The sequence below is a fragment of the Megascapheus bottae genome, chromosome 6 (assembly GCF_031878675.1).
Source record: "Megascapheus bottae isolate mThoBot1 chromosome 6, mThoBot2.hap1, whole genome shotgun sequence".
NCBI classification, from domain to species: domain Eukaryota; kingdom Metazoa; phylum Chordata; class Mammalia; order Rodentia; family Geomyidae; genus Megascapheus; species Megascapheus bottae.
Genome location: NC_143514.1, coordinates 25,133,803 through 25,161,340, shown reverse-complemented (window position 1 = coordinate 25,161,340; position 27,538 = coordinate 25,133,803). Strand labels below are relative to the sequence as shown.

The window sequence follows — 27,538 nt, the reverse complement described above, 5'->3', positions numbered from 1 at the left end:
ATTCAGGCCTTACGCTCATTTGCTTGGCCATGCTACAGCCCAACATTTTGTGGTTACTTGGAGATGGACTTTCATTGACTTTTCTCACAATTGAACATAGATCCTTCAGATCTTATGCTCTTCAGTAGTTAAGATTAAGCATCAAACATCTGGGACTGGCCTAATAGTATTTTTTAACTGAAATATATTACTGAATTAGAAAAGTATAATCAAACTTCATTTGTCCATCACCAGCTTTAATAATAATTAATATTTGCCATTCTTGTAGTGTTTGTTTTTCTATACTTTTTTCCTGAATTATTTTATAAAAATTCCTTTCCCAAGTACTTTTACTGGCAAATATTTCAGTTTGCATTTAAATTACATCAGAAAAAAAATTCTATTTTTGTGCTGGTACCAGAGCTTGAAATTGCACTTGGTTGGCATTTTCTTTCATGGCTGGCAGTCTACCATTTGATTCTCATCTCCAGTCTCGGTCTTTGGCTAGTTAATTGGATGTAGAGTCTCAAGGATTTGTCTGTTCTAGCTGGCTCTGAACCACAGTTCTCTGAACCACTGACACTCAGCTGAAAAAAGCATTCTCTTTCTTTTTTAAGATAGTCTTCTTTCAATGATGTGGGGGGAGGTTCATTGTTACATATCCATAAATATTTATACTGGATTCCAATAATTTTTTCCCCTGTAGCAACACTTCGCCCCTCTGTTTCTAAAAATCTCAACAGGTCAGGAAATGATTCTTAATCTAATTTTAATGCCTTTTTCACACTTAACAAAAAATAATTTAACATCTTTTTATACCAAAGCTATATTTAAAATGTGCTATATTGGCTTGTAAATGCCCTTTTGTTTGTTTATTCACTTAATTTGTTTTTGGAGACAGGGGCTGGCTCTGTGCCTAGTCTTGAACTCATGATCCCCCTGTCTCTACCTCACCATGTCTGACTTATAAGCATTCTTGTAGAGTTGATTTGTTTTAATTACAATCCAAATTAGAGTGACACATTGCATGTGGTGACAATATCCCATCGAAGAAGTTTTCATCCATAGCTATTGAATATTTATTGGGCTCTACTAAAACCAAAAACAAAAGATAGTTTGAGGTCAGTATATTATGACTTATTGAAACTAACCACAACAGTCCACAAACATGCAAATGTTAAGAACTGTAATCAGTTGCAGTAATAGGTTTAAAAAGTTCTAAAGTCATACCAGACCTGGCTTGTAGAGGAGAAATTCAGTAGGCACCAATTTAATGAAGTGATCAATGGTAACTTCTTCAGCAATGAGACAGCAGAATCAGGAATCTTTGATCTGTTGAGAACACAGTATCAACTCTGATACTCTTGTGCAAAATACAACATGATTCCAGTTTGGACTAGATAATTCTGAGGGACAGTCTGCAAACGAATTGATTCAATACTCCTCACAAGTGTCAAGTTCATGAAATACAGAGACATTGTTACAGACTGGAGAGTGTAAGAAGAAATGACAACACAGGAGGTCTTAGGGTCCTGGAACAGGAAAAGAATACTCTTAGAAAAAAATTGTTAAATTTAAATGAGAGATCTATAGTTAACAACAGTGTGGCAATACCCTCCCTCCCTCCCTCCTTTCCTTTCTCCTTTCCTTCTTTCCTTTCCCTTCTTCCATACTTCCTGTTCTTCCTTATTAATTAATTTATTGCCAGTCTTGGTGTTTGAATTCAAGGCCTGGGCACTGTCCCTGAGCTTCTTTTGCTTAAGGCTAGCACGGTACCACTTGAGTCACAGCACTACTTTCTGATTTTTCTCTTTATGTGGTACTAAGGACTCGAACCCAGGGTTTTATGCATGCTAGGCAAGCACTCTATCACTAAGCCACATTCCCAGCCTTCTTTCTCTCATTTTTTGTACTGGATTTTAAAATCAGGGTGTTAAACTTTTCTGGATGGTGCTTTACCACTTGAGTTATGCGTCCAACATAGCTTTACACTGATTATTTTGGAGCTGAAGTCTCACAGACTTTTCTGATCAGGCTGGCTTCAAACTTCAATATTTTGTAATTCAGCCTCCTGAGGAGCTAAAATTATAGGCATGAGCCACTGGTGAGCCATGGCACCTGATTTAATTCCCTAATTAAATTTGTGTGTGTGTGTGCGTGTTCGATTGATGGCTTGAACTCACTCTACTCTCTTGCTCATGGCTGATACTTTACTACTTGAGCTATGCCTCGAGTATATTTTTTTTTGGGGGGGGAATGGGCTGGTTAGTTGGAGATGGAATCTTTCAGACTTCAATGACCAGTCTGGCTTTGAGCCTTGATCTTATAGGCCTCATCCTTCTGAACAGCTAGAATTACAGATGTGTGTCAAGGGTGCTTGGCTTAATTTCCCATTTTTTTTTTTTTTGTCGATTGTGGGACTCGATTTAGTGCCTGGGCTGGCTTTCAACCTCAATCCTCAGATCTCAGTTTCCTGAGTAGCTAGGATTATAGGTGTGAGCAAAAAAGAAAAAGAAAAAAACCAAAACAAAACCCAACAAACCCAGCCAGGGTGTCTTTTCTGTCTGCAGTGTGGAATGGGATCCCTTCCTTCTGATAGCACTGTAGCTCATCAGGCTCAAGGTCACCATCTCCATTGTCCTAGGCCCAGGATTGCTGATAAACATCAAACTCTTCCAGTTCTAATTCCCTAACTGGTGAGGCTGCTTTTGGACTTTGGGTTTTGGATTTTAGCTGATCTGCTTCCATTCCTACCCATCCTACCAGTCTTCTCCCAACCCAGATCTAGGCTGGTGAACTTGCTCTCAAGTTTTCCCTGTAAGGAACTTGCTAGGGGGAGATCCTCTCCGTGGGAGAGCTTTTACCACCCAAGGCCAGAGCTGTTAGATCCGGTAAGGTTCAGATGTTCTTCTTTGGATGAGTGTGGATGCATAAAATCATACATGGTGACCATGCTGGGACATTCAGGTCTCATAGTTGGGATTAAAAGCAGCTGTAAACGAGCACTTGAGGGAGAGTCCAAATATAAGGTAAGGGCTTGCCGCATCATTTTCTTCATCTTCTTCCTCCTTCACTTGCTATTTTTCACCTCTCCAGCGTTCTACAAACATTATCTCTTTTTAACTTCTATTCCAAACCTACAGGGGAGGCATTATATTGTTACCTTACACCTTAAAAAACTTACAAGGTGGGGCTGGGAATGTAGCGTAGTGGTAAAGTGCTTGCCTGGCATGCATGAAGTCCTGGGTTCAATTCCTCAGTACCACACAAACAGATAAAGCCAGAAGTAGAACTGTGGCTCAAGTAGTAGAGTGTGCAAAAGAAGCTCAGGAACAATGTCCAGTCTCTGAGTTCAAGCCCATGAGTAGCAAAAAAAAAAAAAAGAAGTTAATAGGTGATAGATAGACTTGCAAATACACTGAGTAAGGATTAAATTCACATCAAATCATCAAGCTCAGGGACTGGCAAACAGAAAGTACTAATATTAGCTTTTGTTTTGTTTTTCTTTTTGTTTTGTTTTAAGACAAGTTCTCCCCTATACACCTATGTAGTCTAGGCTGGTCCCAAACTTATCATGTAGTTCATAATTTTAAACTCAAGATCTTCCTGCATCAGACTCCTGAGTGCTAGGATTACAGAGGTGTGGCATTGTACTCAACTACTTTTATTGTTTTAACAGAAGAAGAAACTGAGGCTTTGAGAAGGTACATATGGTATTTGCTGCTGCCAGAATTTACATATGATGGGTTTAGAACCCCTCAGCTGAGGAACTTGTGTGTGTGTGGGTATGGGTGTGTGTAACCGTAAGTGTATATGCATGTGTACTGATCCTGGAGGTTGAACTTAAGGCCTGATTGTTTTCCTTGAGCTTTCTTTTCCTCTTTCTTTTTTTTTTTTTTTTGCCAGTCCTGGGCTTGAGCTCAGGGCCTGAGCACTGTTCTTGGACTTTCTCAAGGCTAGAGCTCTACCACTTGAGCCTTAGCACCACTTCTGGCTTTTTTTTTTTTTTCTATGTATGTGGTACCGAGGAATCGAACCCGGGTCTTCATGCATGCTAGGCAAGCACTTTAACCACTAGGCCAAACTCCCGGCCCCTTTTCCTCTCTCAAGGCTAGCACACTGCCATTTAAGCTGCTTTTGGTTTTTTGGTGGTTAATTAGAAATAAGAGTCTCATAGATTTCCGTACCTGAACTTGCTTCTAAACATGATCCTCTGATCTCAGCCTCTTGAGTAGTTAGGATTACAGGAGTGGGCCATGGGTGCCTGGCAGGGAACTTGTCTTTAATCTTCCTTTCCACGTGAAACATTGTTAGCGTAGACCATACATGACAAAAACATCAAAAATTTGTAATATACTTACTTAATATAAGAATGAGAACATTCACCTTCCTTGGGCCACTTTTGATGCTAAAAATTCTTTTATTTATTTATTTTTCAAAAAACATAGCAGACTTCACAAGTTTACATGGCATTATGCATGACCACACAAAATGTCTGCACTGTTGCAAAACATGTGCTGCCGAAGCAAGCAGTCACCTTCAGGTTCTCACTGCAAAAATCTTCCTCCAATTTCCTAAACAGCAGAGGTGTTGCTCAAATAAGGAAGATGAAGCTGGGTTAGGCCTCTGCACCTTTCACCACATTGTTCTGAAAACCTGTCTCAACATTAGGGGGATCTCCTGTCAGTCCTGCAGGCTTACTGCTATGACAATCCCCACTGAAGCAGAATTTTCACTCTCTCTGGTAGGGCCCAAGGTGCTGTCAGAGCCTCTGAGACACAGCAGTAACTGTGCATCTTCCTGCTCTTTCCCCAGAGAATCGTCCTACTGTTTGTTTGTTTTTGTTTTTTTTTCTGATAGTGTGTGGTTAATGGTGGTAACAGCCTGAATAGCGTTTTACTCTGACTTCTCAAATCTGCCTGAAGACAATGTCCAGAGAGCAACTGAGAGAAACTCAGATCCTGACCAAGAAAAGAGGTTTGCAAGTCAGATGCAAAGCCAGCCCCATCCTGGAGCTATGGACAGCTGGTTCCATTCTAGGCCACTGTTGCCTATGGAGAATGCCCATGTATATCCAAATGATTGCATTTTCTTTATGTCATCTTCACATCAGTCTTTGAAATGTGGTTTTTTTATGTACTTGTTTATGTGCCAGTTCTGAGGTTGAACTCTGGCCTTCACACTTCCCTTGGCTTTTTTTTTTTTTTTTTTTTAAATCTGAACACTTGAGTCACATCTCCATTTCTGGCAATTTGCTGGTTAACTGGAGATAAGAGTCTCACAGTCTTTTTCTGCCAGGGCTGGCTTTGAACTCTGACCTCTGATCTCAGCCTCCTGAGTAGTTAGGATCACAGGTGTGAGCCCCCAGTGTCTAGTGAGTATTTTTTGGGTGCTTTTCTAACAACCCGAGCAATGGCTGTGCTAGGTCTCGGCCAAGGTATTCGGATCTGATGATGGAAAAGCTTGTTTCTGCTCTCAGATTCTATTTCTAGAGCAGTCCTGGACTGCTCCTAAGAAGGTTCTGTTTACTCAGGGCATCCACAACACCACCCAGGCGTCCACAGTGACAGCCTTCCTGGGCCCCTGACTCCTCAATAGGCTGGCTGAGAAAACCTGGGGACCACGTGAGGGCGCCGCTGCTCCACAGTTTTCTACATAACCTGAAGTGGGCAAACATGGTTGTCCAGATACCCTTGTTTTTGAGGACAAAGCAAAGGACACCTCTGGGGAAAAGAGAGCACACACCAGTTCAGATGTGCATTAATCTACAAAAGCAGAAGTAGGAAAACCTCAAAAATTCCAAAAATGCCTGGATGTGTCACCATTTGATAGAACTAGGTGAGAGTTCAATTCCAAGCTCATTAGCTGTGTGGCGTCAGGGAGTCTCGCTGGCCCCTTGTGTTATAATCTACTTTATAGGATAGTTGTGAGGCCTCACCTGCTATCAGGTCAAATCGTTGGCTATAGTCTAAAAATGTACAAATGGATGAGAGAGGAGAGTTTCCTGGGCTAGGTCATGTCTTGTCCCACAAGAAAGGCTAAGGTGTACCTCTGCGCCCCCGCCCCCTTCTGTATGAAGGGGTTGCCTGACCTCTTAGAGTTGCCTGACTCAGAACCAACTTTTTTATTTTTTCTTTCTTTTTTATTGTAATGTATAAAGGGGTTACAGTTATATTCACCAGATAGTAGGTGCATTACTTCTCACACATTGATACCCCTTCTCATGTTTTTGTCCCCATTTCCCTCATCCATCCGCCTCCCAATCATCTTGGTTTCTCCCTTCCCTTTCCAATTTCAAATAAACAAATAAATATATATACAATATGCCAGGTAACAAAGTCAGATACAGTAACAATATGAGATTAACCAAAGGGCAACAAAAGAGAAGAGAAATAACACAGTACATTATGAACAACAATCACACAAGATAAAGCTCCTATTTTCATATCCTAGGAATTCTTTCATTTATTCTCATTCTATATGGCCTTATGTATCTAGGTTTTGAGCTATTGTAATCCTTTGCTAGGAGAGTCCTAGGTGTGTGCTAATTATTACAAATGAGGGAAACCATTGAGCCTATGTTCCTTTGGGTCTGGCTCACTTCACTTAATATATTTTTTCCATCTTTTGATTTTTTTACAAATGGGGCAATGTTGTTCTTTATGACAGCAGCATAGAATTCCATTGTGTATAAATACCACATCTTGTTGATCTGATCATCTACTGAGGGGCATCTGGGTTGGTTCCATATCTTCCCTATGGTAAATAGTGCTGCAATGAACAACATTGTGCTAGTGGATTTAGTATGTCCTTGTTTCTGGACATGTGGGTAAATGCCAAGTAGTGGAACTGCTGGGTCATAGGGGAGCTCTATGTTTAGTCTTTTGAGGAATGGTCATACTGCTTTCCATTGTAGAGTCAACTTTTTTCTGTTCCCACTCTCCAGTGCACCACTTTGAACAAACTTCACTCTCTCCTTTGGTTTACTCAGACAGCAGACTAACTCAGCTTAAGCAGGTCACAGCAGTGCTCTATCTGTAGTGCTAGATCTGGGAATGTGACAAGAAGGAATCATTACCAGTTAGCTATAGGGGCCACATAAAGTTCTAGATGTGTAATGAGAAGGTTAGTATGTGTGGTAATTCTATGCCTTAGAATTGTTTTAGGAAACTATGGAAAAAGTAATGTTAGTTTCTTTCTCACTAAGGCCGTGATGGTAAGAAGCACTGCCTGAGTAATTATTAAGTGGCATTACTTGCAGGGCTGGGCTCTGCTGATGCATTTTAGCCACTGAAGGAAAGGGATTCTAGTTGGGAGATAAGATAGTTTTAGGAATGGCAGCTTTTGAGATTTGTAGTGACAAGTGCTGGTGAAAAGTTGATTAATGCTATTCAAGAACTAATTGCTCAGCCCCACGCAGGACACTGAGCACTTTTATATCAGTTCTCTCATTGGGTATTCTCAACCACCTTTTTGGGATATGAGAGCAAAGAACATGATTATTGTCATTTTAAAGAGAGCTTTATTGAGATATATTTCATATATAGAACAGTTCACCCCTTAGAGTATCTAATTCAGTGATTTTGAGCAGACATGTGTGTCCATCCCTGTACTCGATTTTTAAGCATTTTATCATCTCACAGCCTCCGATCCTTCAGCTCTCACCACTTCATCCCCTGCTGCTGAAGCACTGTTTCCTCTCATACCTACTACAAATGGAGCTTCATGCCAGGTGGTATTTGGGGACTGCTTTCCTTCAGTTGGCATGTTGTTTTCAGGGTTTATTCACATGGAAGAGGGTCCGGTACCTCACTCCTTTTCATAGCTGAAGAATATTCTATGGTGCACATTTTGTACTTATTTATTTACCAATGGATGTGTATTTGATGATTTTGAGTAATTCTGCTTCCACAAAGGGGCTTTACTTTTCCATTAGCTGCATTTTCTATTTCCATCAGGAACATGAGGGTTTTGATTTCTCGACATCCTTGCCAATTATTTCTCATCTTATTATTTTATCCTAATTCTCTTAGAGGATGTGAAATATCTTGTGATCGTTTTTCTTTTCTTTCCTTCCTACTTTCCTTCCTCTTCCCCTCCTTCTCTCCTTCATTTCTTTCTTCTTTCCCTCCCTCCCTTCCTCCTTTCTTCATTGCAGTAGTGGGCATTGAAATTAGGACCTCATGTTTCCAATGACAACCTGGTATCACTTCATGACTTGAGACATACTCCCTGTCTCAGACCACAATGCTTCTACCTCTACTTCCTGCAGAGCTGGGGTAGAGACATATATACCTGGCTTTATTTATTTATTTTTAGCCGGGGTTTGGGGTTGGCGGGCGGGGGGAGGGGGGGGCGGAAGGAGAGCTCTGGGGTTTGAACTCAGGGCTTAGGCACTGTCTTTGGAACACTTTTTGCTCAGGCTCGAGCTCTATCACTTGAGCCACAGATTCATTTTTGGCTTCTTGGTGGTTAAAGATAAGAGTCTCACAGACTTTCTTGCCTGGTCTCAAACCACAATCTTCAGATCTCAGCCTCCTGAGTAGCTAGGATTACAGGCATGAGGCATCCCAATTTACTTTTGATGTTTCAAGATTGGAATGTATGAATCCTCTAGATTTATTCTTCCTTTTCAATATTTTCTGGTATTTTGGGTTCCTCATAATTATAAACTATTTCAGAATTAACTCGTCAGTTTCTATAAAGAAGCTAACCATGTTTCTAACCATGAATCTGTATGCCGATTTGGGAAACATTACCATCTTAACAGTATTAATCCTCAAATACATGAACATGACAGTTTTCTCATTTATTTAGAGCTATAATTTCTTTTAACAATTTTGAACTCATTCTAAGAATGAGTTTTGCGCTTCTTTTGTTAAGTGAGTTCCCAATTTAATTTTTGGGGGGTGATATTGTAATGAAAATGTGTCCTTAATATTATGCTTGATTGTTCGTACTAAGTGCATAGAAACAATTGATTTATTATAATGTTGAATTTATGTCTGTTAAATCTTGCTAAACTCATTGATTGGTGAGTTTTCATAATGAGTTATTCTAACTTTTTGGTGAATTTTTCAGGATTTTCCATTTAGACATTAGGCTAGCCACAAATAGAGATGGCTTCGTTTTTCTTCTGATTTAGAGTTTAGCCTGTATCTCTAAGGACTTTTACCATTCTTCTCCAAATTGCCTTTTACTATAATCTCCCCAGGTTTTCAGGCACCCTTATACTTCAGCTGTTAACTGCAAATAGACTTTAGCTTGGCATCTGTGGGAGAGAGCTTTGTTCTTGACTCCACAGGCTGGCTAACATAGTTTCTGTCTCACTAAAGCTGGGAGTGGGGAGGAAGAGGATGGATCTTGATTTAAATGTCACAGGTGATGGGCCGGGAATTTGGCCTAGTGGTTAAAGTGCTTGCCTAGCATGCATGAAGACCCGGGTTCGATTCCTCGGTACCACATACATAGAAAAAAGCCGGAAGTGGTGCTGAGGCTCAAGTGGTAGAGCTCTAGCCTTGAGAAAGTCCAAGGACAGTGCTCAGGCCCTGAGCTCAAACCCAGGACTGGCAAAAAAATAAAAATAAAAATAAAAAATGTCACAGGTGCTTGCTAATCTCCTGTTTTAGGTTATCCCTCCCATCTTTCTTCTCTCCTTTACTCCTTCAGTCCCTCCCTCCTTTCTCCCCCCCCACCGTCACACCCCGTGCCTCCATTTCAGTGTTGGGGATCAAACCAAAGGCCTCCAAAATGTAAGGCAAACACTCTGCCCTTGAACTATGCTTCAGAAAACATTTTTTTTTCTGGCACTATGATTTGAACTCAGGGCCTCATGCCTGCTTGGCTTGCTTGCTTGACATACTCTCTATCACTTGGTCCACACCTCTGTCCAGGCTATTTGTTGGTTATTTGGAGATAAAATTTCTAGGATTAAGCTGGGTAGTGGGGGCTCACGCCTGTAATTCTAGCTACTCAGGAGGCTGAGATCTGAGGATTGTAGTTCAAAGCCAGCTTGGGCATGAAAGTCTGTGAGATTTTTATCTCCAATTAACCACCAGAAAAATCAAAAGTGGCGCTCTGGCTCAAGCAGTAGAGCAGGAGGCTTGAGCTGAAGAGCTTAGGGACAGCACCCAGGCTCAGAGTTCAAATACCACGACCCAAAAAAAAAAAAAATCTAGGGCTTTCCTACCTGAGCTAGCAGGTTCCTCCTTTTCTGGGGCTTGAACTCTGGACCTGTGTGCTGACCCTAAGCTCCTTTTTGCTCAAGGCTAGTGTTCTTGAACCACAGTGCCACTTCTGGCTTTTTCTGTGATTAATTGGAGATTAGAATCTCATGGACTTTCCTTACCTGGCTGTCTTTGAATTGTGATCCTCAGATCTCAGCCTCCTGAGTAGCTAAGATTGCCTGCATAAGTCACCGGCTCGCAGCTCCAGGAGATCTCTGAAATACCATTCTCTAGATCTCAGCCTTCTGAGTACCTAGAATTGCAGATATGAGCCACTGGTGCCGCTCTTTGGATTTTCTTGAATAAATGTTTCATCATTTACAGCAATTTTCAGAGGGTTTAAATGTTTTTGGAAGAATTTTCACTATTCCACACCACTGGACTGAAAGGGTTCCTCAGGCAACCAGGCGGAAAGTGGAATCCTTATTACTGTCATTTTCTAGATGAGGACAATGTACACCTGTATGGAAACTGGGTGAAGGGGCGGGAAGGACAGCGTTCTGGGATCAGAACCCTACAAAGGCCTAATGGATGGTAAAGAAATGCCCTGATATACTGGCTAACAAAGAAAGTGGATGAAGTCACTTGTGTGTGTGTGAATGAAAGTGGAACAATGAGGCAGAGTGCTGATGGCTCATGCCTGATTCCAGCTGTTCAGGAGCTGAGATCAGAGGATCATGGTTCAAAGCCAATCAAAGAAGAAATATCCAAGACTCTGTCTAAGATACTCTCTTTGTTGATGTGGCTCAAGTAGTAGGGTGCCAGCCAGCCAGCCTTGAACTTAAAAGCTAAGCAAAAGCATAAGTGTAAGGTCCTGAATTTAGGTACCAGTACCAGCACAGAAAAAGAAATGAATATAGAACAATGAAACCTGTTAAAATTGTTTTAAGGAGGAGTGGGACGAAAGAGAGTGAGTGGGGGAAAAATTAAAAAAATGGAAGTTATCTATGTCAGATGTTTCTGAATAATCTACAACACTCTTACACTTGATCCTTTTGTCTCTTCTTAAACAACCAGAAAGAGGAACTCACTAGTTTTTTTTGTCCAGTCTTGGGGTTTGGATTCAGGGCCTGAGCACTGTCTTTGGGTTTTCTCAAGGCTAGAGCTCTACCACTTGAGCTATAGCACCATTTCTGGCTTTTTCTATGTATGTAGTACCAAGGAATCAAACCCAGATCTTTGTTCATGCTAGGCAAGCACTCTACCACTACACCAAACTCCCGGCTCTGGAACTCATTAGTTTTAGTTTTAGTGATTGCTATCTACATCAGCAACATAACTGGGAAAAATCAAAACAGTTTGTACCAGGCTAGGTGGGTTGGATAAAGAAAAAATGTTCTTGCTAGGTGCCAGTGACTCATGCTTATGTTCCTAGCTACTTAGGAGGCTAAGGGTTCAAAACCAGCCTGTGCAGAAAAGTCCATGAGATCCTTGTCTCTAATGAGCCACCAGAAAGCCAGAAATAGAGCTGTGGCTCAAGTGATAGTGTGATAGTTATGAATAAAAAGCTCAGGGATAGTACATAGGCCTGAGTTCAAACCCCAGTACACACACACACACACACACACACACACACACACACACACACACACACAGACATGCAATAGGTTCTTCAGAAACCAAAACAACTTTATGTCATTGGAAGGTCATGCCTTTTTGCATGCTGCTCAGCATGTGTGGACACCAGGTGCTGAGAGATGGCTCTAATTTTAGAATGAACATAGTGCTTATAAAGAGGTCCAGGACTCATGGGTCTGGAATGTAACAATCTTTCACCTCAGGCCATGCATACTCATATTCTGTTGTTGGTTTTGTTCCAATCATTTTCTGATACAGAAGGAGAGAGAACCAAGTCAAAGAATTGACATGTGCCTGAGAGATTTGCCCAAAATTAAGGATTTAATTGGCCCCTTCTGAGATCACATTGGCCATGGCCCCTAAGAGGCTAAGCCTGTTTATCAAAAGGGCCTTGTGCTGATATCCTTGGACCTGACCAGAACCTTCTTTCGCCCTCCATTGCCAGCTCTTTGTCTGGGGACTTGTCCTACTCAGGCATCACCTCCACCTCCTTGGTTACATCCTGCAGTTTTTTCTCAGTCAGTAGATTAGATCAGAAAGCAACAGATCAGAGAGAGGAGAGAGACCAAGAAAGAGCACACAGAGAAAGTTCTTCTCTCCTTGGAAACTGGCTGGGGATTGGGGTTCTACCTTTTTGGTCCTAAATCCACTGGTATAATGTCCTGTTCTTGTACTGCTGGGCCTAAGTGAGACTGGAAGCTGTTTTTTGGGTGTTTCACCAACACTTTGTACCCAACATTCATACATCTGAAATAGATTTTCACAAACACCTCTTCAATTTGAGCTAAAGTGGCAGTGAGTTTTATTTCCTATCAGATTCCTTGTTACCATTTTGCCCTGGTAACAGTGTTCCTTCTGTCTCTCCAAACCTAGAAAGAAAGGAGGTCTCATGGTTCTGTCCTGCATTACACTCAGCTGAGTGCTCTGTAAATAAAATAGATGCCTTTATTCACATCCTGTCCTGGAATTTTAAGCCTCTGTTGGATACAGGAAGCTTATTCCACAAGCTTGTTCCAGAAGTAGAAAAGCTAACATTTCTACAAAGCTAGGCTGTTGCTTAGAACCTGAACTTGTTTGGTTCCTAAACTTTTCTAGCATCAATGTAAAATAAGAAGTTGTGTATGTTTGTGGAAGAAAGGAGGAGTTTCAACATATCCTAATTTAGTTTGAAGGCGTTGTCCTCTGAGTGCTTATCTTCAAGCCCTAGCTGATTTCAATTATGTGAGATGGATAAGTTCTGGAGAGCTAACGTAGAGTTAAAAAGAATGTATTAATGTATTGTATACTTGAAATTTTCAAAGAGGGAAGGTCTTACACACACACACACACACACACACACACACACACGGAGAAAAAATGGTAATTTGGCTAGGTGATAGATATATTAATTAATTTGTGGCATTTCACAATGTTATTCCTTTTCCATATTCAGGGCTAAGCCACTCAGTTTCCTGTGTGTAAATACAAGGGGCTTTCCAACACCTAGAGGTCCATCCCTGCTTTTGGGCATTAGGTTACATTCCAGTCTAGATAATGTTTTACCTGGTAGTTTGCCGGCTTCCTTGTTTATTTATGTATAGCAATGGTCACATACTTGGCACATTCTCTAAAAGTCTGATAACCCAGTCATCTTATACTAGTCGTGATCTAGCTTTTGCTAAGTTAGAAGTGAGGGTTTGCAAGAGGGAAGGGAGAGGGGAGCATTTCAAGTCACCAACAGTTTCCAAACCCAAGTCTTTGCATCGCTATGGATCATGACAGAAGCTGTCAGGCCAGCCTGGAGGCCTCAGTGATGAATATCCTAAGTTATTTCTGGACGGGATGATTGATGTTTCCAATAAAGGTTGACATTTTGACAGAAGCTAAATGTGCTGTGATAGGAGTTAATGAGGATAATGATGATGATAACGATATTTACACTGTATCTTTCTTCCAAAGAACCCTTTTATCTCATTTGTGTTGAGAATGTAGGGGGGGGGAAGGTGTTATTAAACTGTTCTTGAGGAGAACAAATAGAGGGAGAGTTAATTGCCTGGCTTTCAGACTCCATTTTGATGGGAGGAAGAGACGTTCAAATGAGCTGAGAAAAAGTAAACTTTGAGAAACAGCAGTCTTTCTCAGTTCCCAATTGTCCTACCTGAGGATCTCAGGTTAAGCTCCAGTCATGTCACTCCTTGCCCTCCAAGTCTTCCAGCGAGCTTCAGGTCCTGCCACCTTCAGTACAATTACCCTAACTTCAAAGGATGGGCCCTCCACATTTCAACCTGCACTGCATCATGTTTGTCCCAAGTTGTAACCAAACAGAGGCACTTGCTGTCCCTACTGTGTGTCTGAACACCTGATTTCACTTTTATAAAGCTTATCCCCCTTTCTGTAACTTAGCTGGTGGTTGTCTTCTTTGCCTCATGGAAACTATAGGAAAGCAGGGCATGTCATTCTTGTATACCCAGAACCTAGCACATAGTAGGTGCTCAACAATGACTTGTTTCTGAAGTGTATACTATAGACCTCCTCCTTGTCTTTGCTCATTCAGGTCCCTCCACCCAGAGAATCAGATCTGACATTCTAAATCCAGGCTTGTCTTCATTCCTCGGGAAGTTCCTTGACATTGCTCTTTGAGAATTCTTACCTTACTTGCTATTGCGTCCAGTCATTGATGGATGTGTGCTGTCATCATTACCTGCCTCTCCCAAAGAACTCTCAAAATACACATTGCAAATATATGCTCATTTGTCTAAAATGTTTGTTGACAAGTTTTTTTTTTCCCCTTTTTTGGTGCCAATTCTTGGACGTGAGTGCTGTCTTTGAGCTTTTGTGCTCAAGGCACATCACTTGAGTCACAGCTCTACTTCTGGCTGTTTGTTTGGAGACTAGTTGGAAATAAAGAGTATCATGGCCTTTCTTGCACGAGATGGCTTCAAACCACAGTCCCCAGATTTCAGCCTTTCCAGTTGCTGGGATTAAAGGTGTGAACCACCAGATCCTGGCCGACAAGTGTTCTTCATTTGAGCGAAAGTCCCATTTCTCTGGTGGGGAGTACTATGCTCTGACGCTCACATGCAGGGTTCTGCTTTTCGTTGGACACTGAGCAACAGAAAGGTATTTACAGGGCTGCTACCTGAATTTTTATTTTCTATCTTATTTTGTGCTGGTCCTGGGACTTAAACTCAGGGATTGGGCACTGATTATATGTGTGAGCCACTGAAGTCCCGTTGCACTTTTATTTTTAGCTTCATTGCCAATGCCAATGCCAACTAGAATAATGGAGAGCAAGAGGTACTGAGCAGGTGTGAGTAAGTCAATAACCTCTCATGTAGTGCTGTGCATCTGGTGAGGATTCCCTAACCAGTTGTAAGAATACACCAGATTGCACTAACTACGGCATGTGAAAACTTATAAGTGCATGATTTTGATAGCCTGAAGACCCCTAGGTAATAACGATGAGGCATACTGATCATCTGTAATAGAACACTCAGTGACATTTAGAACAAGCTACTTTGGGCCAGGAGTTTGGCCTAGTGGTAGAGTGCAGGCAGTAAGATAGGTGTTCGATTCCTCGGTATCACATACATAGAAAAAAGCCAGAGATGGTGCTGTGGCTCAAATGATAGAGCTTTAGCTTTGAGAAAGTCCAAGGATAGTGCCTAGGCCCTGAGTTCAAGGCCCAGGACTGCCAAAAAAAAGAGCTACTTCAACAATTGCATTGTGGAATATCCATGTCCACTGATGCTATACATCTCTATTTATTGAGGTGGAAATCTGCCTGCAATATTTCACTATGTGAAGAAAGCAGACACTAGAAATGTATGATTATGTAAAATTGTCCTATACTTATATCAGTATCTATTCATAAATGTATGGATATTCTCCAAAATGATGATATTTTGAGTGTTTTTATAGTAATTTTTAGTATTGCTTGGATTTTACTTTTATAGTTTGAGGTTATCTTTTTAACAATAAAAACATTGCTCTCAGCTTACAAAATAGTTGGAAATTTAACAAGAAAACTGCATTTTACAAACCTTCAAATATCCTAAAAGATGCTTACTGTGAAGCAAAGCAAGCAAACAACAACAACAACAAAAACAAATTCCTGCATGAGCAAAGATAAAGATTATTCAACTTCCCTATGCATAAACTGAAGAAAGCTGGGCACTGGCAGCTTATGCCCATAAGCCTAGCTACTCAGGAGGATCAAGGTTCAAAGCCAGCCAGAGCAGGTAAATCCCTGAGATTCTTATCTCCAATTAACTACCTGAAAACCAGAAGTGGCACTGTGGCTCAAAGTGGTAGAACAGTAGTCTTAAGCAAAAGAGTTCAGAGACAGCACCCAGGCCAAGAGTTCAAGTTCTACGACCAACAAAAGCAAACGCTGGTTAGCAGTAAAAAGGAAGAAGAGACAGACAAGTGGGGTGCTGGTGGCTCAAGATTATAATCCTAGCTCTCAGGAGGCTGAGATTGTGGTTTGAAGTCAGCCTGAATAGCAAAAAGCCAGGAGTGGAGCTTTGGCTCACGTGGTAGAACACTAATCTTGAGCTTGAGCACAAAAGCTCAGGGACATGTCCTGGCCCAGAGTTCAAGCCCTAGAACTGGCAAAACAACAAAAAAATAAATAAAAGAGACAGTTTCTAAGGAGTAGCACAGTTGAAATCCAGCTCTCTTGACTGAGCAAGGATTGTGTACACACTTTGTAAATGCCTCAACATAATGCTCTTTTTAGTTAGCATTTTCCTCAAGCTTTGATGACAGCTGATTTATAGGCACAGAATTTTAAATGTCATTGCTAAACACAAGAGATAAAATATCCTATGTCTGACAGCAAGCAAATGATGGCTTTATTTCCCCTAGCTATCAGCACAAAAAAGAGACATACACGTCTGGTCACAGCACAACTCACACTTTATTCCGTCGTGATTGGTATACAGGTAGGATTGGGCAGCAAGAGACTAACGTCAGTGCAGAACTTCTCTGGACAAGCAGGCCATGGAAGGCATTACTGGTTTTGGCACACAGAGTGGCTAAAACATGATGAAAAAATAAAATACACAAGCCTAACACCATGATGAAGTCATGATGAAGTTGTGTAGCATGTTAAAGAGTAAATATGTATAAAGATGAACATGCAGCTTTATGCAAGCCACATTATTCATCTACCATTTCTCCTCCCATGTTGAGATGAAGAAATGGCCTTAGGAATCTGCTTATAGAAGCTTTCAAAGAGCCATCAATACACATGAGAAACGTGGGCCCATGGATTTCTACAGCAAGCCAGATAGTTGAAAAATAATGCTAAATAATGCATTTACACTATATCATCTTTAGCTAAATTGCGTAAGACTAGTCAAGCAAGTCTGAGTCACCTCTTACTTAAATGTAAGTCCTTATATGTTACCTTTTCCATCCTTATAAGTCACAAGGGAACCTAGTATGGTGTATCTTCCCTTTTCAAAGGGGATACTAAGCTGATGAGAAGTAATCTTATTATGTCGGGAATATTACATCATTATGTAACACAGAGTGCAACAAACTCAACCCTTTAGGTAACACAACAGTATCAAAATGAGCCATAGAAGAGGCCCAGACATTCTCAGTGATGTCAGCAAGAAAGAAGAAGAGAAAAAAAGGAAAAGAAGAAAAAGGGAAAATGAAAACTTGCCTTGGACAGAACAAATTGATACAAAGAAAAAGCTATTCACTTATAATTAGCTAAATATCATAGAGAACAGTCCTCTAATTTGGGATGATAGAAGGAATGTTGTTGAAAATCATATGCCCATTAGCCCTCACTGGCTGACTGGGTTGTTTTTCCTGTGGTTGTTTTTTGACATGGGGAGCTCTCACAGGGAGAATTTCTGTCTTCTGCCACTATAGGGCTAGATTTAACCCAAGAGGGCAACCATAATTGCAGAGAACAATTTTTCTTTATTAACTTAGGCATGTGGCTAGCATTCATTCTCTCTGGAACAAACATTATTCAGCCATGATGAGATGTTTCACAACATGATAGCCACCAGCTCATAGTTCATTCACAGAATGCACATAGATCTTTGCATGTGATATGAATTTGTGAGGTAAACAACAGGAAAGAGGATCAAATTTCTGGAATAAAGTAGTCAATTATGTGAAAATGATAGACTATGGTTAAAGATGTCTTGATTTTCACTGATCTCTCACTTTCATCGGCTGAGGGGGAGAGAAAATAAGTGAAGTCACCCACATACGGAAGGTTTGATCACAAACACAGAGGTAGGCAAAGCTAGATTGGGAGTAAGCATTTCTTAGTCTCTCTGATTTTAACTCTTAAGTAAGAGGCAACACAGGGAAGGGGGAGACGAGTAGGAAGTTTGATGATAGGCCTGCAAAGTACCATTTCCCTGGCCTAATTCTGCTTTCCATAAAAGAATGATCTCTCTTTTCATAGTGGCATTGTTCTTTGAGGGAGACTTGTGTTAAATATAAGTGGTGGAATTTGAAAGCTAGAGGAAAAAGCAGTTTGAATTGAATTCCACAGTAAATATTCACTGATACTTCAAAGTGAAATCATCTGTTGTCTGAGACTGGCTTCAAGCACCAAGTCCTTCACTTCCTGAACAGGCTCCTTGACCTGTGGGGGCTGCTCCCTCTGATTGGCTCCAAACCTTAAAAATCATTCTAAAATGTGATGTCTCTTGAAAGGATGACTTTGATAGACCTTGATGACTGTAATGGGGTGAAAGCCAGAAATAGGGTGAGCCAGTTTAAGGGAAAACAGAAATAACCTGAAGGAAAAAAATGAGACTTTCCTCTTAGGTGCTCTAAGACCAGTAAAGAGGCAAAAATTCATGGTATGTGACTTAGAGACACTCTAAGATGTTGTACCTATGCGGTGTTTCCAAGTGTCTTGATCTAGGCTCCCTTAGCAACCATCTCATGCTGTTTTTACCTTTGTAGCTGTGGTGCTCTACTTTTGGAATTTCTATCTCTGGGACAAACTGTGGAGATCTGCCTAGGAGTAGTGAATGCTCCTTGAAGCAGGTACTCAGATTTGGACTGGTAGTATTAAAAAGTGTGGCCAGGAGGCAGAGGAGACTGCTGAGAGAACATAGGGCCCTGAAAGGAAGGTATCTAAAACACAGACTTCAGACTTTCCCCAAAGCCAAGTTGTGATGGAACTAGAAAAGCTCAAAGAAAATATCTTAAAAGAAGTGGAAAGAATCCACGGGCTAGGGAATTTCACAGGAACCAAATATGATTCATGATGCAGAGAAGAAAGCTTAGTTTATATCTGACTAATCGAGAAGATAATCTTCTGATTACATGGCAACTGAATGATTTTCACACAGATATACAACACAGTAATGAGCATTTCCATACTATTATTAATCACATTGCAAGGATTCATTAGCTTTCTATTTTCTAGGTCGCTTAATTAATTTAGCAAATCCACAGTTTAGGTACCACCATGAGGGGAGGGAGGGTGAGGGTGCAGAAACTGAAGCAATTAAACTTGTAATTAAATTTTTGTAAACAAGAGTTAGTGGCACAGTAGATTGTCAAGGAAAACAACGAGAGTAGGTAGAGTCACCGGCCTGGTTTGGGCCATCTTGCTGGCTACCAGAGAGGAACTCTGTGGCTCAAGAGTCCCCCTTCTTGTTAATTAAAACTGAGCAGCAGGTGAGCAGCCCATCCACCTTTTCCATTTCAGAAACGCTGACAGGGATCAGGAGATGGTCCTTCAGCTTCTCATAAACCTACGGGGGGATGGAACAGAAGAAGGGTTATGCTTCAGCCTGTTTTACCACCTGCAGGTACAAAGAGTGAATTCTAAGCTTTTCAGTCATTGAACCCCCAACATACACATGCAAGTTAGGTCCCAAACAACTCTCTTAACAGAGCTGTTGCAACTGGCTGATTACTGGCTCTATATGTTGACTTCGAAGGCACACATGTGTCAGAGCTGTGGTTCTTGTTAGTGATGGCCTCTATTTTGTCCTTGTTGTGACTAGATTAAGTGATAAATGAAAGTTTATGTCCACATGTTCAGTCTGATTGTTATTCGGTGCCTGCAAGTTAAAGCCCTCACAATTACACTTTGATGTTTTTTCCTTAGCAGTACAACTTATACAGGATGTACTTAAGTGAATATTTCAGCTCATCTGAAATATTCATCATGTGTTGAAACATTTTGTTTTGCTGATCAAAGCACACTTTAAAAAACAAACTCTCTTGAAAAATATTCTGTTGAGCTGGGAATGTGGCTTAGTCATAGAGTGCTTGCCTAACGTACCAACACCACATAAACAGAAAATGGTGGAAGTTACAGTGGCTCAAGTGGTAGAGTACTAGCCTTGAGCAAAAGAAGCTCAGAGACAGGCCCTGAGTTCAAGCCCTACGACTGGAGGAGGAAGAGGAGGAGGAGAAGGAGGAGGAGAGGAGGAAGAGGAAGAGGAAGAGAAAGGAGAAATTGTTTTAAAAGCACTGCTTTTTTTTGTGGGACAGTGTCAGAGATTGAACTGTGGGCCATGTGCTTGGTAGGCAGGCAATCTACCACTTGAGCCATGCCTCCAACCCTTTATGTTGTAGCCAATATTCAGCTTTTTGCCAGTCTCAGAATGAGGTATTTCTATCCATGCATCCCAGATAGCTGGGATTACAGGTATGAATCACTATACTTGGTTTGTTCTTTGAGACAAAATGTTGCTCACTTCTTTGTCTGAGTTGGCCTTGAACTGTGATCCTTCTATCTTTTGTGCCTCAAGCAGCTGGGATTATAGGTGTGAACTACCACTCCTGACCCATCTTCCTTGCTTCTTTGGGATGTACTGTGTACTCTAGCACAGTGGTTAGAGTGCAAGAGCCAGATGGATTTCAAATTCAATGTTTCCAATTTACTACTATGATTTTCCCTCTGCATCTTTTTTTCTTTTGATATGCTGAAAGAGTGCATGATTAGAGTGCAACCCAGTAATAATATACTCTGAATATCTAAGAAGTGGCATAAATGCTTTCTGGGATTTCCAAAGCACAAGACATTCAAAACACAAAACACAATGGCTACTATATATTTGTCTGTAGAGCATGGCCTGAATATCATGTTCTTTTAGGTAGAGATGAAGATGTTGGGTGCCTAGAAGAATATGGACACTTGAGGTCCAGCAGTGTTATACATACCTGATGGGATAAATCTGAAATTACTAAAGTGTAGAGATGAAACTAAGAATGTACACTGGAAGACACAGACATTTTCTTAAACCAGGGAAGAATTTCAAATGCAGGGACAGCTTCCTTCATGGAGGGACCAGGTGTCTGATTCTAGGTATGTCATAGTTCTCTGTGCTCGAAGATCTGACAGTGAGCACTCACCTCTTGGGTCACTCACACTCTTTTGCATTAAGAAGAAAGTTGCTGTCTGCCAAGGGCTGGCTCAGAGTTATCAGAGAGCAAGAACACGGTGATCTATTTAAGTGTAGTTCTTTAAACTTAAGTGTATCTGTGTAGGAACTGGAGCGCATACTTGGGCAATTGGAGTACTTAAAAAACTTAAAATAGCAGATAGGATTGTCTCATGTCATTAGCACACAATGACGTGATTGAGAGAAGTAAGTGAGATGAACTTTCCCTGTGCTCTATTACACTTTCTGTTCGCTGACTCATGCATTTATGTTCAGAGGAAGGAGAAACCCCTAGTGTCACTCCAGCACACAGGAAGTCTCCAGAGAGGCCACTCCATTGGAGGAGGGAAGATGTTTTTACCTTTGCACTTTCTGGATATTCTTCTGGGGTTCGGTACAGCAAGACGTGACCTTTGCTTGGGATATTGAGATACACACAGTTTGCAGCCACATCATCAGGCACTGTGAGCTTGTCATAGCGGTGGTCACTCATTTGCTGCATGATCTATAAAGAGAAACAAATCAAACCTGAGCAGAGGCATGAACATTTTCACAGGGAGGGAAGGCTGTGTAGTGGGATACAAGCTTGTGATGGATGCCTTGGGCTGTTTTGCTGTTCATGGTCCAATTATTATGTCAGTCACTTAGAATAAGAGTAAGAAAACTTGATAAAGTTGTGAATCTGTTGAAGAATTGCAGGGGTTTTGTCCTTTAAAGGGCTAGTTTGTGTTTAATCTTTTTAAATTAAGATTTTAAGCCCTGTATCACTCATCAGTAAGATACAAAATGGCCACATATACAAAAGACCCCGTAGAAATCTGATGAGGTTCTTGGTAGAGAAGCAGATACTCTGATATATAGGGGGAAAAAAGGAAAGCAGGACCATTAGAACATTCAATCATCAGTTAGCAGAAACACCTACTCTCTCTCATTCTCCCTCTCTCTTTCATTTTACTCTTCTATCTGCCTTAAGTTGAGTTCACCAATCTTTTGGGGGAGGTTTTCCCCTTTAATATGATGAACCAGTTTGACAAACTCATATTCCAAAGTATCACTCTGAATAATTCTGATTTGGCAGATCTAGGGCGAAGCATAGGAAATTTCATTTTGAAAGCCCTCTGGGTAATTCTGAGGCAGTGTATGTTGGACCACATTTGGAGGAAAACTGATTTAGTAGGTCTGTTCTTCAATTGAGACAGTTATTAGTATTTTAGTGTAAAGCAACTGGCAAGATTTAAAATAATGAATTGTGCATGAAGTTTGAAAGATTGAAGTCTCAACGTTATATCCTTAGTACAATAAAAATGAAACAGCTCAAAACCAACATCCCCTTCATACCACAAAAGCATTAAATGCCAAAAGAAAGAGCTAAAGTTACTTTGGGCTTAGTCATGTAAACTGTTTCAATTTTTTTTTTTTTGTCAGTTGTGAGGCTTGAACTCTGGGCCTGGGAATTGTCCCTGAGCTCTTCAGCTAAAGGCTACCATCCTACCCCTTGAGCCATAGCGCCACCTCTGGTTTTCTAATTGGTGGTAAGAGTCCTCATGGACTTTAGTGCCTGGGCTGGCTTTGAACCGTGATTGTTAGATCTCAGCTTTCTGAGTAGCTAGGATTATAGGCCTGAGCCACCTGAGCTTGTTTTCATTTTTTTAAAAATTGATAGTCATGTTATTCAGAATCTGCTGAAATGTCATGTTATGAAGGTATAACAAGATCTTTTCCATAAACTGGTTCTAATCTACCTTTCTAGTTAGGTCTCTTTTTGGAGAAATTTGGAAATGTGCTCCTATTGCAAAGTAGATTTGTGTCCACCCCCAATCATGGCAGCACTGGATGGTAAGATTTATGGTATGGAAGAGTGGATGACCTATAAAAATTCCACTCTCAAGAGAACATGAATAGTGGCACTCAGCAAACCCATTTTGACCTACCATCTGGATAAATCCTTTACTTCTCCCAGTGTGAAACATGTCCAGAATAGAGAGAGGCCAGATATAATTAGACAGTGGAATATCTCTAATATGGATATACTGGCCCATTATGAAAGATGGGAGAGACAGTTTGGGAGTTCAGTTTTCTAAGACATTATAGTCCCCATGGGGGAGATGGACAAACATAGAGATAATTACATTACAGGGCCTAGGTTAGATATTTTCTATTTATTATCTAATCTCAAGAGTTTCATTTTGTAGATGAAGAAACTGGATTGAGAGGTCAAATAATTCACTAAAGGTCATATAGATTCACCTCACTCTAACTCAAGAACTCTTACCCTTCCTTCCTTCCTCCCTTCTTTCTTCCTCCCTTCCCTCCCTCCTCTTTTTCTCTTCCTCCTCTCCATACCCCTTCTTTCCTTCCCTTTTTTTCTTTTTTCCATATATTTTTATTGAAATTAATAGGATTGTATTATATTCACCAGATAGAAGATGCATTACTTCATAAACATTGATACCCTTTCTCATGTCTTGGTCCCCATTTGCCTCCCCCACCCCTGCCCCCCTCATCTTGTTTTCCCCCCTCCCCTATCCTATTTCAAATAACCAAATATGTATATATAAGATATATCAGATAACAAGGTGAAATACTGTAATATGAGATAACGAAGGGACAGCAAAAGAGATGAGAGATAACATACTACATTAAGGACAACAATCACTCATTATATGGCTTTTGTTTCTATATCCTGGAGGTCCTTTCATTTAGCATCATACTATATGGCCTTTTGTATCTAGGTTTTGTTCTATTGTAAATCTCTGCTAGGAGAGCCCAAGGTTTCTACTGATTGTGACAAATGAGGGAAACCATTGAGCCTATGTTTTTTTGAGTCTGGCTTACTTCACTTAATATGATTTTTTCTTTTTTTCCCTTTTTCATATATTTTTTATTGTAATTAATAGAAGGTGCATTACTTCACATACTTTGATACCCTTTCTCATGTCTTGGTCCCCATTTCCCTCCCCCCATCCTCCACCCCTCATCTTGTTTTCCCCCCTTCCCTATCTGATTTCAAATAACCAAATAAGCCTTTCCTTCTTTTTGATGTTGGTATTAGGGCTTGAACTCAGGGCCTTGGGCTCTCACTGTTTTTTCCTCATAGCTGGTGCTTTGCCACCAGGAGTATGCCTCTAGTTCTTTCCTTTGCTCTTCAATGACATCCATAGCTGCAGCAGATTTCTCCTTACTACCCATCAGCCTAATGTCCACTTATTTCATGCTCATTTGATACTTATTGTTTATCCTCTTGCATCACCCTTAATTCCCTTTTCACATGTAATCCTGTTATGACATGGTACAGCGTGGTGTTGCTAAAGGACCCAAGTGGACCCAGGGCTTCGTGCATGTTAGACAAGCACTCTCACCAGGCCACACTCCGGCCCTCCAAATGACTTTTGATGACAAATTAGGATAAAAGGAATAGGAAACCTATGATGAACCCGAAGCATAAACTAAACAAAGAAACTTGGTAAATTCCAGACAGAACACACACATTTCCATCTGTTTGTGACCCCTATTTTATTTTAAATAATTTTATTTAATTTGTGCTATGCTAGAAACTGAACCACTCAAGTTACATCCCCAGCTTATGACTCATAATTTCCAGAAATTCAATGAGCAGACAGACTTTTTCATGTGTGTAGTGGGGCTATCTCTAGATGTGCCACTAGGGATCGCATCAGAATCTGTAAAGCCTTTCAGCAATTGCTGTGGTCAGCGTGCTTCTTCCCAGATGCAGAACAGATTGCCCTGTGTCTGAATTCTCTTCACTGTGTGCCACTGAGGGTGGATCAAGATGGCCAGGCTGCTGACTGTGTCTTTAGAAGTCCGAACTGTCTGTCTTACTTTAATACAAATTAGTCCTAGTTTACCTTATTAGAGAGTCTAGCTTTCTTTCATATGACTAAGGAGACAACTCATTGTGCAAAGGAGAGCTGTAGTGACTTTAGGATATCAAAGAGTTCCTGAAAACATGGCTTGTACAGCCACTGCTACTTCGAGTGCTTAGAAACTGGTTTTGCTAAAAAGCAGGCTCTTCAGACCCACAAGTTAATTGGAAGTGGCACAAAGGACTTTGCATCCCTGTCTCAATTCTTCATCTGACTTTGCTCCGAGCAGTCTCCTTGGACTCGAGATAGGACTGACCCACTCGATCACTAACATTTCACAAGTCACTTGTCTGTGATCGCCCAGACCACACCTTTGACACCCTCTGACACTAGACTCTATCTGTTAGATAATTATGCTTACCCCAATTTTTTTCCATTCAAATCTAAAGAAGTCTGTACTCTGAAGATGTTTCTTTGCCTGTTCCCATAGTGTGCCCATGCCACTAAATAAATCTTTCTCTGCCTTTTACTACTACTCATCTTATTTTCTGGTATGCTGAGATTGAATTTGACATGTTAGAACCAGACATATTGGGCCTCTGATCTGGAACTCCCTAAACTACCTGGTCAATGTATATGTAAGGAAAACAAAACTCTAAGAATGCACTGTTATCATTGACTCAATTTCTAAAGCATTTGGGAGAGGAAGTGCATATTTTGGTCCAACCCATTCAGGCTAGGAGCTTCCACCATTCAGAAGCACCAGGCTATTGTTCGTGGCTTTCCAGTGTAATTCATGTTGTTCAGAAGACTCATTACATTCTTTACCCATAAAGAGCTCACACCTCCTAGGCCTTCCTACACTCTCCCTAGCTCCATAAACAGTCTGGGCAAAGCTCCCACCTGTTGGTCTGACTCATGCTTGTCATGAGTGACTATGATGCCAAAATATGGAATGTCGTGCATTCCAGAGGAAGTGTTATCAACCACTGTTATCGCTGCCGACTTCTTGTTTACCTGTGAGGGAGCAAACAAAAATCTCCAAGGCTGGGCCTATTTCAAGAAAGTGCCAAGTTTCTTTGAAGTAACATGACTGTGTATTTCCTTTCCATTTGTAATTTCCTCTGGCTCTGGCTCCCAGCTTCTCCTCTCACTTCCTTGAGTGAACATTCATCTTTCCTTCTGGCTCCTATCTGCCTTGTCCTTTAGTTGGTAGCATTTGTTGAAAATTCTAATCTCTGATTTTCTGCACTCTTTGTGTCTCTCTTTTCTGAGTCTTACAAATTACAGCTTCCGTCGGGGACATTCCTAAGATTACTGACGTAAGGTCCAAATACTCACCCTCAAACAGTGTGAAGGTAGTTGTATGCGTTTCTTTTTTTTTTTTTTTAGTTGCATGCTTTTCATTGCTTGGAGGAAAGGAATTATAATATTCTTATTGGGGGCATAATTTAATGCTAAAATATAAAAGCAATTTACTTGGGCCAGGAGTTTTGCCTAGTGGTAAGAATGCTTGCCTAGCATGCATGAAGACCTGAGTTCAATTCCTTGATACCACATACATAGAAAAAAACCACAAGTGGTGCTGTGGCTCAAGTGGTAGAACTCTAGCCTTGAGAAATCCCAAGGACAGGGCTCAGGCTCTTGAGTTCAAACCCCAGGACTGGCAAAAAAAAGAAAAAAAGAAAAGAAAAGAGAATAGAAAGAAAGAAAATAATTTACTGATCAACTCTACTGAGAGCTACTCCTAAAATAAATGCTTAACAAAGCCACCAAAGTTACCTTAGGAGAGGCTTTTCATTTAATTTAACAAGGCCCTTTGGTTAGTGGAGACAAATTTAATAATTTACCAGAATAAATGTCTTTTAGTAATGAATAGACTCCAATGTGAGCAGTGAACAGTTCCGCTTAAGTAAAAGAAAAAAAAAACCACAAAAGCTATGTCAGGTGCAATCTTTCTAATGAAAAGGATTTCTGGAAATGGGAAATGCAGATAATAAACAAGAAATCCATTTTTTTTCATAGAAAAGCTAACTGCATACTCTAAACACAAGAAGAGGCCTTTTTTCCTGTCAATATGATCTCCTCCCCTTGCATGTTACTGTTTGAATAAGACAGCTTCCCATTTATTTATAGCTGGGTTCAGAAGATGCATGAAACCATGGAGTGCAGGATTCTCACCATTCAGGAGACATGCAGAGAAAAGTGAAGGAAGGCTGCCTGTTCTCCATACCTCCAACTGTGGGTTGCAATAATTTGTGAGGATGCATCCTCACCACTACCTAGTAGCTGTACTTCAAAGATCTCAGGCTCCTGGGGACTGAGCTAAGTCCTCAATTTTCCTCTCCTGAACAGTTTTCCTCCCCTGTCTGTGGATACTCAGAGTCTTTGTAAAAAGATGAGCATCATTTTAAATATCTCAAGAATGCATCTGTTGAGTTGTTCAGTTCTATGTTATAATATTTTGTTCTTAAGAAGTTTGGAGGGTGTGGTTTTTGTTCCAGAGCTCTAAATAAAGTATTTCTCTAACTCCTTGATGTCACTTCTGCCTTCTCATGAC

At 40.8% G+C, this 27,538-nt stretch overlaps 1 protein-coding gene across 2 annotated transcripts in view; it reads right to left on the bottom strand.

Annotated features, from left to right (window-relative positions):
• Window positions 1-17,454: 17,454 nt before the first annotated feature.
• Ddah1 (dimethylarginine dimethylaminohydrolase 1) overlaps window positions 17,455-27,538 on the bottom strand; it is a 143,472-nt gene continuing 133,388 nt past the window's right edge. For both annotated transcript variants that reach the window (XM_090334499.1, XM_090334500.1), the window contains exons 5-6: window positions 21,516-21,659; window positions 17,455-19,513 (exon numbers count right to left, since the gene is read on the bottom strand). In XM_090334499.1, coding sequence (XP_090190625.1) covers window positions 19,397-19,513; window positions 21,516-21,659 — 261 coding nt within the window. In that variant the 3' untranslated portion in view covers window positions 17,455-19,396. The remainder of the gene's footprint in view (window positions 19,514-21,515; window positions 21,660-27,538) is intronic.